This window comes from Nomascus leucogenys, chromosome 4, assembly GCF_006542625.1.
Source record: "Nomascus leucogenys isolate Asia chromosome 4, Asia_NLE_v1, whole genome shotgun sequence".
NCBI classification, from domain to species: domain Eukaryota; kingdom Metazoa; phylum Chordata; class Mammalia; order Primates; family Hylobatidae; genus Nomascus; species Nomascus leucogenys.
This window is the reverse complement of record NC_044384.1, coordinates 43737800-43749832: the sequence shown is the minus strand read 5'-3', so window position 1 is coordinate 43749832 and position 12033 is coordinate 43737800. Positions and strand designations below refer to the sequence as shown.

The window sequence follows — 12033 nt, the reverse complement described above, 5'->3', positions numbered from 1 at the left end:
TATATTAAGTTTCATAATTTAGCCTAGTATTGACTGAGACATTTACAGTTTAAAACAGTCACCTTCAAAGGACACTATTAAGAAAGTAAAAAGACAACCCACTGAATGGAAGAAAATATTTGTGGTATGAATCTAATACAATACTTGTACCTAGAATACATTGGGAACACTTACAACTCAATCATAAAAAGACAAATTTTATTTTAAAATAGACATTTCTCCAGACAACATCCAAATGGCCAATAAGTACATGAAAATAGGCTCAGTGTCATTAGTCATCTGGGAAATGCATATCAAAATTATGAGATACCACTTCATACCCACTAGGACAGCTGTAACCAAAAAGACAGATAACAAATATAGCAAGAATGTAGAGAAACTGGACCCTCATACACTGCTGGTAGGAATGTATTTTAAAAACATGTACCCACTGTGGAAAATAGCCTGGTGGATCCTCAAAAGATTGAACATAGGATTCCCATGTGACCCAGAAATTCCACTCCTCAGTAAATATCCAAGATGAAAACATATCCACAAAAAAAACTTGTACAGGAGTGCTCACAGCAGCATTATTTATAATAGCCAAAAAGTGGAAACAACTCAAACGTCTATCAACTGATGGATGGCTAAATTCATACAACAGAATATTTGGCCATGAAAAGGACTGAAGGACAGTAAGTGGTCTTTTGCAACTCGCTTCTTTTAGTTAGCATGTTTTCCAGGCTCATCCATGTTACAGCATGGATGGAAAACACGCAAAAGACCACATACTATATAATTCTATTCATATGAAATGGTAAAAATAGTCCAATCTATAGATACAAAGTAAATTAGCAGTTGCCTAGGGTTGGGAGAGATGGGGGACTGGGGACAACAGCTAAATGGCATGGAGTTTCTTCCTGGGTAATAAAAATGTTCTAAAACTGGTGGTAGCTTTACAATTATATAAACATATTAAAAACCACTGAATAGTATACTTTGAATGGGTAACTGGTGTGGTATGTGAATTACATCTTAATAAAGAAGTAACAAAATGGTCACTTACATTTTTGATTACACTTTACTGCATTTATCAGGAAAATTGTTTGTCATTTTGGTCTTCATAAAGGCCTTGAGGTTTATCCCTCCAAACAGAAACTCTTTCTTTAAAGGAGACAAAGATAAGGAAGGTAGGAAAAGAAGGGAAACCTTCATAACTGAATGGCTACCATATATAACATATATAATTTTACTTATTCATTCTTATATTTGTTTGTTTGTTTTCTGAGACAGGGCCTTGCTCTGTCACCCTGGTTGGAGTGCAGTGGCGCACTTGGCTCACTGCAGCCTAAACCTCTTGGACTCAAGTGATCCTCCAACCTCAGCCTCCCGAGTAGCTTAGGCCTGAGCCATCACGCCCAGCTAATTTTGGTATTTTTTGTAGAGACAGGGTTTTGCCATGTTGGCCAGGCTGGTCTCGAACTCCTGAGCTCTGGCAATCCACCTCCCTCAGCCTCCTAAAGTCCCGTGATTACAGGCGTGAGCCACGTTACCCAGCTCATTCCTTTATTTTAAACAGTAGCTTCTCCCACTCTCACATTTTTGTCTTTACACTCTTTGAGAAACTAAAGAATGCCTAGCTTAACACAAAATGTTCAACTAATTTTCCTTAGTTTGTTGTAATATACTTTCAAGATTGATCAATTCCTTTTATAATTATTCTGCAGAAATAATGGGATTCAAGATATGGTAAAATAACTAAAAGAATGTCTGGTACTCAGTAACTGATTGCCATTATCATTAAACTACAGGAGATGAGAATCCTTAAGTTGATAAGCAAAACTGCAGGAAAGGGGAAGGACACAAAGGCTACACCCTGCATAAGCAGTCATCTGTCAAGAAAAGGAAACCCTTGGCAGAGTAGCCCAGGCTAATACGAGGATTGAAGCGGCAGCAGTATGTTCATCAGCATCACCGTTACTATCAACACTAACATCACTACCACCCTCCTCCTAAAGCATCTTTCTATATGCTTTAACTTTTTCCACTTATGAAACACTTAATCATATGGAAACATCACAAACCTTGCTAAAAGCACATCTTTTAATTTTCCCACATTTGTACCATTTTCTTAAATACATTAAATATTAGATAGCTTTCTCCTATTGAGAGGTGACAACGTGCTAGCAGCCCTTCCTCGCTCTCGGCGCCTCCTCAGCCTCGGCGTCCGCTCTGGCCGAGCTCAAGGAGCCCTTCAGCCCGCCGCTGCACTGCGGGAGCCCCTCTCTGGGGTTGGCTGAGGCCAGAGCCAGCTCCCTCCACTGGCGGGGAGGTGTGGAGAGAGAGGCGTGGGCGGGAGCCTGGGCTACGCATGGTTCCGGGTGGGTGCCTGCTGGGCTTCATGGGGGACGAGCTCCCTCTGGGCTGGAGTGCCCGGGGCTAGGTGCCGCAAAGTCCTGCGGCAAGTGCCATTGAGAGATGAAGCCAGCTGGGCTTTTGGGTCGGGTGGGGACTTGGAAAACTTTTCTGTCTAGCTAAAGGATTGTAAACGCACCAATCAGCACTCTGTGTCTAGCTCAAGGTTTGTAAACGCGCCAATCAGTGCTCTGTGCCTAGCTAGAAGTTTGTAAACGCACCAATCAGCACTCTGTGTCTAGCTAAAGGTTTGTAAATGCACCTATCAGTGCTCTGTATCTAGCTAAAGGATTGTAAATGCACCAATCAGCACTCTGTCAAAATGGACCAATCAGCTCTCTGTAAAATGGACCAATCAGTAGGATGTGGCTGGGGCCAGATAAAATAAAAGCAGGCCACCCAAGCCAGCAGCAGCAACCCACCTGGGTCCCCTTCCATGCTAGGGAAGCTTTGTTCTTTCACTCTTTACAGTAAATCTTGCTGCTGCTCACTCTTTGGGTCCCTGCCGCCTTTATGAGCTGTAACACTCACCGCGAAGGTCTGCAGCTTCACTCCTAAAGCCAGTGAGACCACGAACCCACCAGGAGGGACCAACAACTCCAGACGCGCTGCCTTTAAGAGCTGTAACACTCACCGTGAAGGTCTGCAGCTTCACTCCTGAAGCCAGTGAGACCACGAGCCCACCAGAAGGAAGAAACTCCAGACACATCTGAACATCAGAAGGAACAAACTCTGGACACACCATCTTTAAGAACTGTTAACACTCACCACGAGGGTCCACAGCTTCATTCTTGAAGTCAGCGAGACCAAGAACCCACCAATTCCGGACACACTATGGCAACCACTATCTTGGAATATGGTGTTAATCACTACTATGCATATTTTAATATAGGTATCTATAAACAAAAGGAGCATGTTTTTAAACTTTACTCCATAGCATTATTCATCTGTACCTTGTTTTCTTAGCTCAAGATTTTGTTTGTTTTTCAATTCAGTCATGTTGTTTCATGCAGCTCTAGTCCATTCGTGAGAACTTTTGGATAGTATTACATTTTATTAATATCACAATTTATTTGTCCATTCTCAAGCTAATGGAATGGTTTTTTTGTTTTCTTATTTTTTGTAAAGACAGGGTCTCACTAAGTTGCCCAGGCAGGGTCTCACTTGTTTTCAATTTTGTTGTTATGAAGCTGCAATAAACATAATTCTTGAGAACAATACTTATTTCTAGAATATATTCCTAGAAAGAAAACTGCTGGGTCAAAGGATATATTTAATATATACCTCCAACTTCATTAACTAAGTTGATCTACAAAATAGTTACATGTTTTTACATTCCCACCAAGTGGTATAAGAGTTCCTGTTTCTCTTCGTCTGCAACAATTATCCATATTGTCATAGTTTTTATTTTGCCAAATTGATGAACATAAAGTGGTACCTCACTGGCTTACTTTTTCCTGATTTGTAAGATTAAGTATCATTTATTGACCTTTCAGATTTCCTCATGTGAAATGCCTATAAACAGTACTGCCATTTTTTTGACTGATTTGTAATAATTCTTAAGAGAGTCTGGGTATTAACCCTATATTGATTACATGTGTTTCTAAATGCTCTCTGCAAAAACAAAAAAGATAAACCTGTTACCGATTCTGAACTCTAGTAAAATGTAAAAGCAAAGCTAATTCCTGACTTTTCAAAGTTCACAGCTACTTTCCAGACCTTTATATCAGGGTTTCTGAAACCTTTCTGTCCACTCACAGAAGATGAATTCCTCATTCAGGGCCAATACACATATACTTACACATAAACTGAAAAACAGGGCTGTAAATCAATTTCTTCTAAAGGATGGGTGACGTTTTCATAACCACAAACAATATACAAGGACAAATTGTCTCCATTCTATACAGCCAACATTTTGGCTCACATTTTGGCTGTTATGTACATACATCATATAGCTTTCACAAGGTTCAGTAAGCAAGCATCTATTTTGATTAACAACGGTTAAAACCTTTAACCCTTGATAAAAAAACCATCATATCCGTCAGGATGTTTGCAACAATAATGAAGAGTGTCCACTCTACCCAATGAATTAAGAAAGTACAAGCTCAGACTAAGCAAATGAAATTTCTTACTTTCAGTCGCACCAGAATAATCAATTTTTTACAAAGTTGCTCTGCATACATGAACTGATTCTGAATATTTTAGTGACAGACATCTCAAAAAAGTTTACTTCATTTACAGGAACACTATCAAATGTTTTGCAAAACAAAGACACTGCATTAGGGCATATAATCATAGAACAGGAAAGGACTTTAGGTCACTTACTCTAAATCTCTCCTTTTCAGGTAAGGCATTTGCAACGCAGAAGTTATAAGAAACTTGCCCAACTGAGATCCTCTAAAATCTACAAATTCAGAGTCTTTTCCACCGCATTACCCATCTTCTTATATTAGACTTCTAAAACTATTCCTGTATTAATTTCACAGAAGTTGCTGCGTTATAGAAATGACGGAAGTAACTCCCAAACCCACACCAATCTTTTTTTTTCCACTCCCCTACCTTCTCCCTCCCTTATCCTCCATTATCATTCACAGAATGAAAAAAATACCTAACCACCTGAATTTCTGGCCCTAATTGGGTGTGGAGTCCCAATCCCCTGCTACTGTTTCCATGTTAAGCTAACCGGAGTTTCCTTTTTAAATTATTCATTCCTTTATTCAATAAATATCTAAGCCCAGACTTTGCAGAAGCGTGGTGCACGCAGCTCCTCCAAGCCCGCAGACCACCGCGCGCTGGCATCCCGAAGCCGGGAAGCCGGGGGCGCTGGAGAAGCGGGGTTCCCAGGAGCGCCTGGAGGCCGGCCGGGTGGTGGAGGGCGGCCGACATAAGCGGGCGACTCACCTTTCCGCAGCTCCCGCTCCCACACGGTGACGATGGGCCGCGAGTGTTTACGGTGGTGAATGAGCCACAGGGACAAGGTCTGCACGCTCTGCTGCGAGTTGCTCAACTCCGACAGCTTCTTCTCCAGCGCCGCCTCAGAGAAGGCTGACATCCCTCCGACACCACGTTCACGCCGTCCCACGCGGTGGGGCCGAGGGGAGGAGAGTTTCACCGCCCTAGCCGCGGCCTCGCCCCCTCACCCCACCCTTCCCCACGCTCTTACCACGGCCGCCGCTTCATCCAAGTCCGGCCGCAAACCAGCAAGATGGCGTCCGGCCGGCAGTGACGTCACATGGACCCACGCCCCGCCCCTCCCGCTGCAAGCCCTGGGAAAACGCGCAGCCGAGAGGCGGAACCGCCGGGCGGAAGGGGCGGAGCTGAAACAAGTGCAGGGGAGGCGGGCAGGGGCGTGACGCCTGGGTAAGTCTCAGAGGCATGGTGGGAGTTTGCTAGGCCTGAACCCTCCTTAAGGGAAACTCTGTCAAAGAAGCAGTGATTACAGATCTCTACATGGGCGTGTAAATTGGTATAAATTGGGGCAGACACTTTAAAGACTATTTGCATGACCAATTACATTTAAAAATACACCTTCCTAAATAGAGTATAGGATGGTGACCAGAGGCTGGGAAGGGTAGTGGGGGAGGGCTAAATAGAAGGACTAATAGAAGGACTAAATATAAATAGGACCTAGTATTTGATAGCATAACAGGGGGACTAGAGTCAATAATAATTTAATTGTACATTTTTAAATAACTAAAAGGGTAATTGGATTGTTTGTAACACAAAGGATAAATGCTTAAAGGGATGGATACCCAACTTTGCATAATGTGATTATTAGGCATTGCCATGCCTGTACCAAAATATCTTATGTACTCCATAAATATATACACCTACTATGTACCCACAAAAATGAAAAATGAATAAAAATTTAAAAATTATAAGAATACACTTTCCTAGCAATTTCACTAATTGCTGTCAATGCTGAAAAAAAACACCAGCATGTTTGCAACAGGAAGCTTATACTAGGTGTTCAGTCCAACACAGTAAGAGTGAAAAATTGGAACATTCACTGTTGCAATCTACACAGATACGTCTATATTCCATAATACATGCAGCAGTTTAAAATATGGATTAATCCAAGTTCTGGTGGATTTGGAGGGGTTTGAGTGGGGTTTTGTGGGGTTTTTTTGAGAGAGGGCCTCACTCTCACCCAGACTGGAGTTCAGTGCCCTGATCACAGCTTACTGCAGCCTCGAATTCCTGGGCTCAAGCGTTCCTCCCACCTTGGCCTCCCAAAATGCTGGGATTACAGGTGTGAGCCACCATGCCCAGCTGGATTTTTTTTTTAATTACGGAAGCAAAAGTATAGTATACCACTTCTTGCTTAAAGGTATGTAGTTCATATGGGTTCACAAGTACGTAAACTCATGGCAAAGGTTTGGAGGAATACACACCACATGAATACTGGTCTCAGGGAGAGGATCAGAATTGGAGCCCTTAAATTGTGTCCATATTGTTTTCATTTTTACAAAAAGTATACGTGAATATATTATATAGTTAAAAATTAATTACAGAAATCTCATTGTTAATCTAATGCATACACTATCATATTCTAAATTTTTTTTGAGACCGGGTCTTACTCTGTTGCCCAAGCTGGAGTGTGTGGTTCAGTCATGTTCACTGTAGTCTCGACCTCTGGGCTCAAGCAATCCTCCTCTGTGTCGGCCTCCCGAAGTGCTGAGAATACAGTTGTAAGCCACCATGCCTGGCCCTAAATATTAATACAAGAAACTTCCAGAAAGATACATAAGAAACCATAGGAATTCCTAAACTATCTTTTGACAAGCATCATTCAAGAACTTTGCAGCCAGATGCGTGGCTCATGTCTATAATCCCAGCACTCTGGGAGGCCGAGCTGGGAGGATTGCTTGAGCCCAGGAGTTAGACACCAACCTGGGCAACATAGTGAGTCCCTGTCTTTACTAAAAATTTAAAAATTAGCTGGGCATGGTGGCATGCGCCTATGGTCCCAGGAAGCTGAGGTAGGAGGATCACCTGAACCTGAGAGGCAGAGGTTGCCGTGAGTCATGATCGTGCCTCTGCATTCCAGCCTGAGCAACAGAGCAAGACCCTGTCTCAAAAAATGAAAAAGAAGGGCAGGGCGCGGTGGCTCAAGCCTGTAATCCCAGCACGTTGGGAGGCCGAGGTGGGTGGATCACCAGGTCAGGAGTTCGAGACCAGCCTGGCCAACATGGTGAAATCCCGTCTCCACAAAAAGTACAAAAATTAGCTGGGCGCCTGTAATCTCAGCTACTCAGGAGGCTGAGGCAGGAGAATCATTTGAACCTGGGAGGCGGAGGTTGCAGTGAGCCAAGATCGCGCCATTGCACTCCAGCCTGGGCAACAGTGCAAGACTACATCTCAAAAAAAAAAAAAAAGAAAAAAGAAAAAGAAAAAGAACTTCCAACAAGTAGGAACCGAATATGTATATTTTTGCCTGAAGTTCAGAGATATTGTTGTAGAGGTGAAGTTCACTCTTCCTTCACCTCCTTTCACTCCAATATCTATTCCTATCTTTACATTTCTTTCTTTCTCCATTGTGCATCTTTTTGTTTATCCAATCTATTTAGCCTAGTTTTTAACTTTAACTTAGTTCAAGTTTAACCTATCTTTTTTTTTTAAAAGGAGACAAGATATCGCTCTGTTGCCCAGGCTGGAGTGCAGTGGCATCATCACAGCTCACCACCGCCTCAACCTCCCAGGCTCAGGTGATTCCCCCCACCTCAGCCTACCAAGTAGCTAGGACTATAGGCGTGTCATCACGCCCAGCTTATTTTTAATTTTTTTTTTTTGTAGAGATGGGGTCTCGCCATGTTGCCCAGGCTGGTCTTGAATTCTCAGGCTCAAGCCATCCTCCTGTCCCTGCCTCCCAAAGTGCTGAGATTATAGAACGTGAGCTACTGAGGCTGGCCAAACCTATCTATCCTCTGAGACCTTAAAAGTATCTTCAACGATATTCCATTCCATTCCACCAAAGACTACTTCCCATCTCCCAGTGTCTTCACCTGAGATTTCCACTCTTCTCATTCTCTATCTCTGTCTTCCTCTGTGTCTCAATTCTACCTAAAATTTCAGCTTAAATTCTGCCTTAAATTTCAGCTTTCTTTTCTTTCCACCCAGTCAATGTTAGATTCCTTCTTTGTGTTTTTTAATTACTGAATGCCTTATTTAGCACTTACACTACTAGTCTGTTATTTACAATTTAATATATGTATTCTCTCTCTCCAGCTAGATTTAGCACTCCGTGACTCAGTCATAGCACCAACTCTTCTGTCTTCCTTGGTTCACAGTCTAATTTTGCTGTCCCTGCTCCAGGCTCCCAGAACATTCTATGTATGAATGTACCATGGCTTTTGGCACTAGGCTGTTAGATCTACATTTATGGACATTGTTACTTAAAGGTATATTTTCAAAATATTGACTGTAACTATTTATACCTTTAGATACTTATGACTTGTTTTTATATCTTGTCTCTAAATTGGAAAGCAGGAGGTAAAATGGTCTCCATTCACAGAAGATATGATCTTAGATATAAATCTTAAAGAATCCACCCACAAAATTTAGAGATAATAAACAAATTCAGCAAAGTTGTGGGATATAAGATCAACACACAAAAATGAGTTGTATTTATACACACTGATAATAAATAATTTGAAAATGACATTAAGAAAAAAATCTTATTTACAATAACATCGAAAAAGGCTGAAATACTGTGGAATAAATTTAATCAAAGAAATGTAAGACTTGTATACTGAAAACTACAAAATATTGGTGAAATATATCAAATACCTAAATAAATAGAAAGATACCCTGTGTTCATGGGTTGGAGGATTTAATATTCTTAAGATGGTAATAATACCCCCAAGCAATCCTCAAATTCAATGCAATTCATGTTAAAATACCAATGGCCTTTTATGCAGAAATGGAAAACCTGACCTTAAAATTCATATGGAATTGAAAGGAGCCCCGAATAATCAAAACAATCTTGAAAAACAAAGTTGGAGGATTCACAGTTTCTTATTTCAAAAATTACTTCAAAGCTACAGTTATATCAAAACATTTATCAGGCTGGGCGTGGTGGCTCATGCCTGTAATCCTAGCACTTTGGGAGGCCGGGGGGGGGGGGGGTGGATCACAAAGTCAGGAGTTCGAGACCAGCCTGGCAAATAATGGTGAAATACCGTCTTTACTAAAAATACAAAAATTAGCTGGGCATGGTGGCGTGTGCCTATAGTCCCAGCTGCTCTGGAGGCTGAGGCAGGAGAATCGCTTGAACCCGGGAGGTAGAGGTTGCAGTGAGCCAAGATCGCACCACTGCACTCCAGCCTGGGCGACAGAGCGAGACTCCGTCTCAAAAAAACAAAAACAAACGAAAAAACCATATATCAAAACAGTGTGTTCTAGGCACAGAGGCTCATGCCTGTAATCCTAGCACTTTGGGAGGCTGAGGCAGGCGGATCACTTGAGGTCAGGAGTTCGAAACCAGCCTGGACAACATGGTGAAATCCCGTCTCTACTTAAAATACCAAAAAACTCTCTGGCCAGGCACAGTGGCTTATGCCTGTAATCCCAACCTTTGGGAGGCCAAGTTGGGTGAATCACCTGAGAGGTGAGGAGTTTGAAACCAGCCTGGCCAACATGGTGAAACACTGTCTCTAATAAAAATACAAAAATTAGCCAGGCATGCTGGCACGTGCCTGTAGTCCCAGCTACTCTGGAGGATGAGGCAGGAGGGAGAATTGCTTGAACCCAGGAGGCAGAGTTTGCAGTGAGCCGAGATCATACCACTGCACTCCAGCCTGGGTGACAGAGTGAGACACTGTCTCAAAAAAAAAGAAAGAAAAAAAGGAAGGAATGGAATTCTGATACATGTGAAAAATGAGTGAACCTTGAAAATATTATCTAAGTGAAATAAGCCAGGCACCAAAGGACAAATTTTGTATGACTCCACTTACATGAGGTACCTCAAATAGGCAAATCCATAGAGGCAGAAGGTAGAGTAGAGCTTAAACAATGGTAGGGGGAAGAGGGGAGGAGGGAATAGACAGTCATTGTTTAGTGGGTATAAAGTTTCTGTTTGAGATAATTAAAACATTCTGGAAGTAGATAGTGGTGATGGTTGCACAACATTGTGCATGTACTTAATGCCACTGAGTTGTACACTTAAAAATGGTTTAAATGATGGCCAGGCATGGTGGCTCATGCCTGTAATCCCAGCACTTTGGGAGGCCAAGGCAGGCAGATCACTTGAGGTCAGGAGTTCAAGATCAGCCTGGCTAACATTTTAGTGAGACCCCCATCTCTACTAAAAATACAAAAATTAGCCAGGTGTGGTGGCATGTGCCTGTAGTCCCAGCTACTCAGGAGGCTGAGACAGGAGAATCGCTTGAACCCTGGGAGGTGGAGCTTGCAGTGAGGAGAGATCACACCACTGCATTCCAGACTGGGCGACAGAGCAAGACTCCGTCTCAAAAAACAAACAAACAGAAAAAGGTTTAAATGGTAAATTTTATGTTATGTATATTTTGCCACAATTAAAAAAAAGAAAATTTAATTTGAAATTGTATTATGGAAATTTCTAAGCATATGCCAAAGTTAAAAGTATAATGGACTTCCATGTATCCATCACTAGTTTCAACAATTATCAATTCCTGGCCAAATTCTGCTCTTTTACACACCACCCTCCCTACTGGATTATTTTGCAGCAATATTCAGGCATTTTATTCTCTACAAATATTTGAGAATGTTTTTCCAAAATAAATTAAGCATTTTTTTTTTGAGACAGTGTCTCACTGTGTCACCCAGGCTGGAGTACAGTGCCGTCATCTCGGCTTACTGCAACCTCCGCCTCCCGGGTTCAAGCAATTCTCCTGCCTCAGCCACTGAAGTAGCTGGGATTACAGGCACGTGCCACCATGCCAGACTAATTTTTGTATTTTTAGTAGAGACAGGATTTCGCCATGTTGGTGAGGCTTGTCTTTATCTTCCGGCCTCAAGTGATCCGTCCGGCTTGACCTCCCAAAGTGCTGGAATTACAGGCTTGAACCATTGCGTCTGAACATAGTAAGCATTCCTTTACCAAGGATTTCCTATTCCTCCCTCAAGACCCACTTAAGATATCACCTCCTCTGTAAGACCATTTGTTTCCCATTTCCCTTAGAAGCAGCATGACCCATTCCTCTCTATGTGTATTGACAACTCCTTACCTATGCCTCTGAACCATGGTTTCTTGATCTTGGCACTGCAAGTTGCTCCCCTTATCCTAAATGTGTGGGGCACAGTGGCTCAGCCTGTAATCCCAGCACTTTGGGAGGCCGAGGTAGGCTGATGACTCGAGACAAGGAGTTTGAGACCAGCCTGGCCAACATGGTAAAACCCTGCCTCTAAAAACAAACAAACAAACAAAAATCCACAAATGATTGGGACCAGATGTATTTCAGATTTTGGACTTTTTGTGGATTTGGGAACATTTGCATATATATAATGAGATATCTTGGGGATGGGATCAAGTCTAAACACAAAATTCACTTATGTTTTATATATATGCTGAAGGTACTGTAATTTTATACAATATTTTAAATGATTTTGTGCATAGAACCAAGTTGAACTGTCAGAAAGCAAAGGTGTCATTATTTTAGT

The 12033-nt window shown here is 42.1% G+C and overlaps 1 protein-coding gene across 1 annotated transcript in view; it reads right to left on the bottom strand.

Annotated features, from left to right (window-relative positions):
- Positions 1-5636, bottom strand: part of RPRD1A (regulation of nuclear pre-mRNA domain containing 1A) — a 78451-nt gene extending 72815 nt beyond the window's left edge. The window contains exon 1 of the mRNA XM_030810564.1: positions 5296-5636. Within this exon, the coding sequence (XP_030666424.1) occupies positions 5296-5446 (151 nt within the window). The 5' untranslated portion in view covers positions 5447-5636. The remainder of the gene's footprint in view (positions 1-5295) is intronic.
- Positions 5637-12033: the final 6397 nt, after the last annotated feature.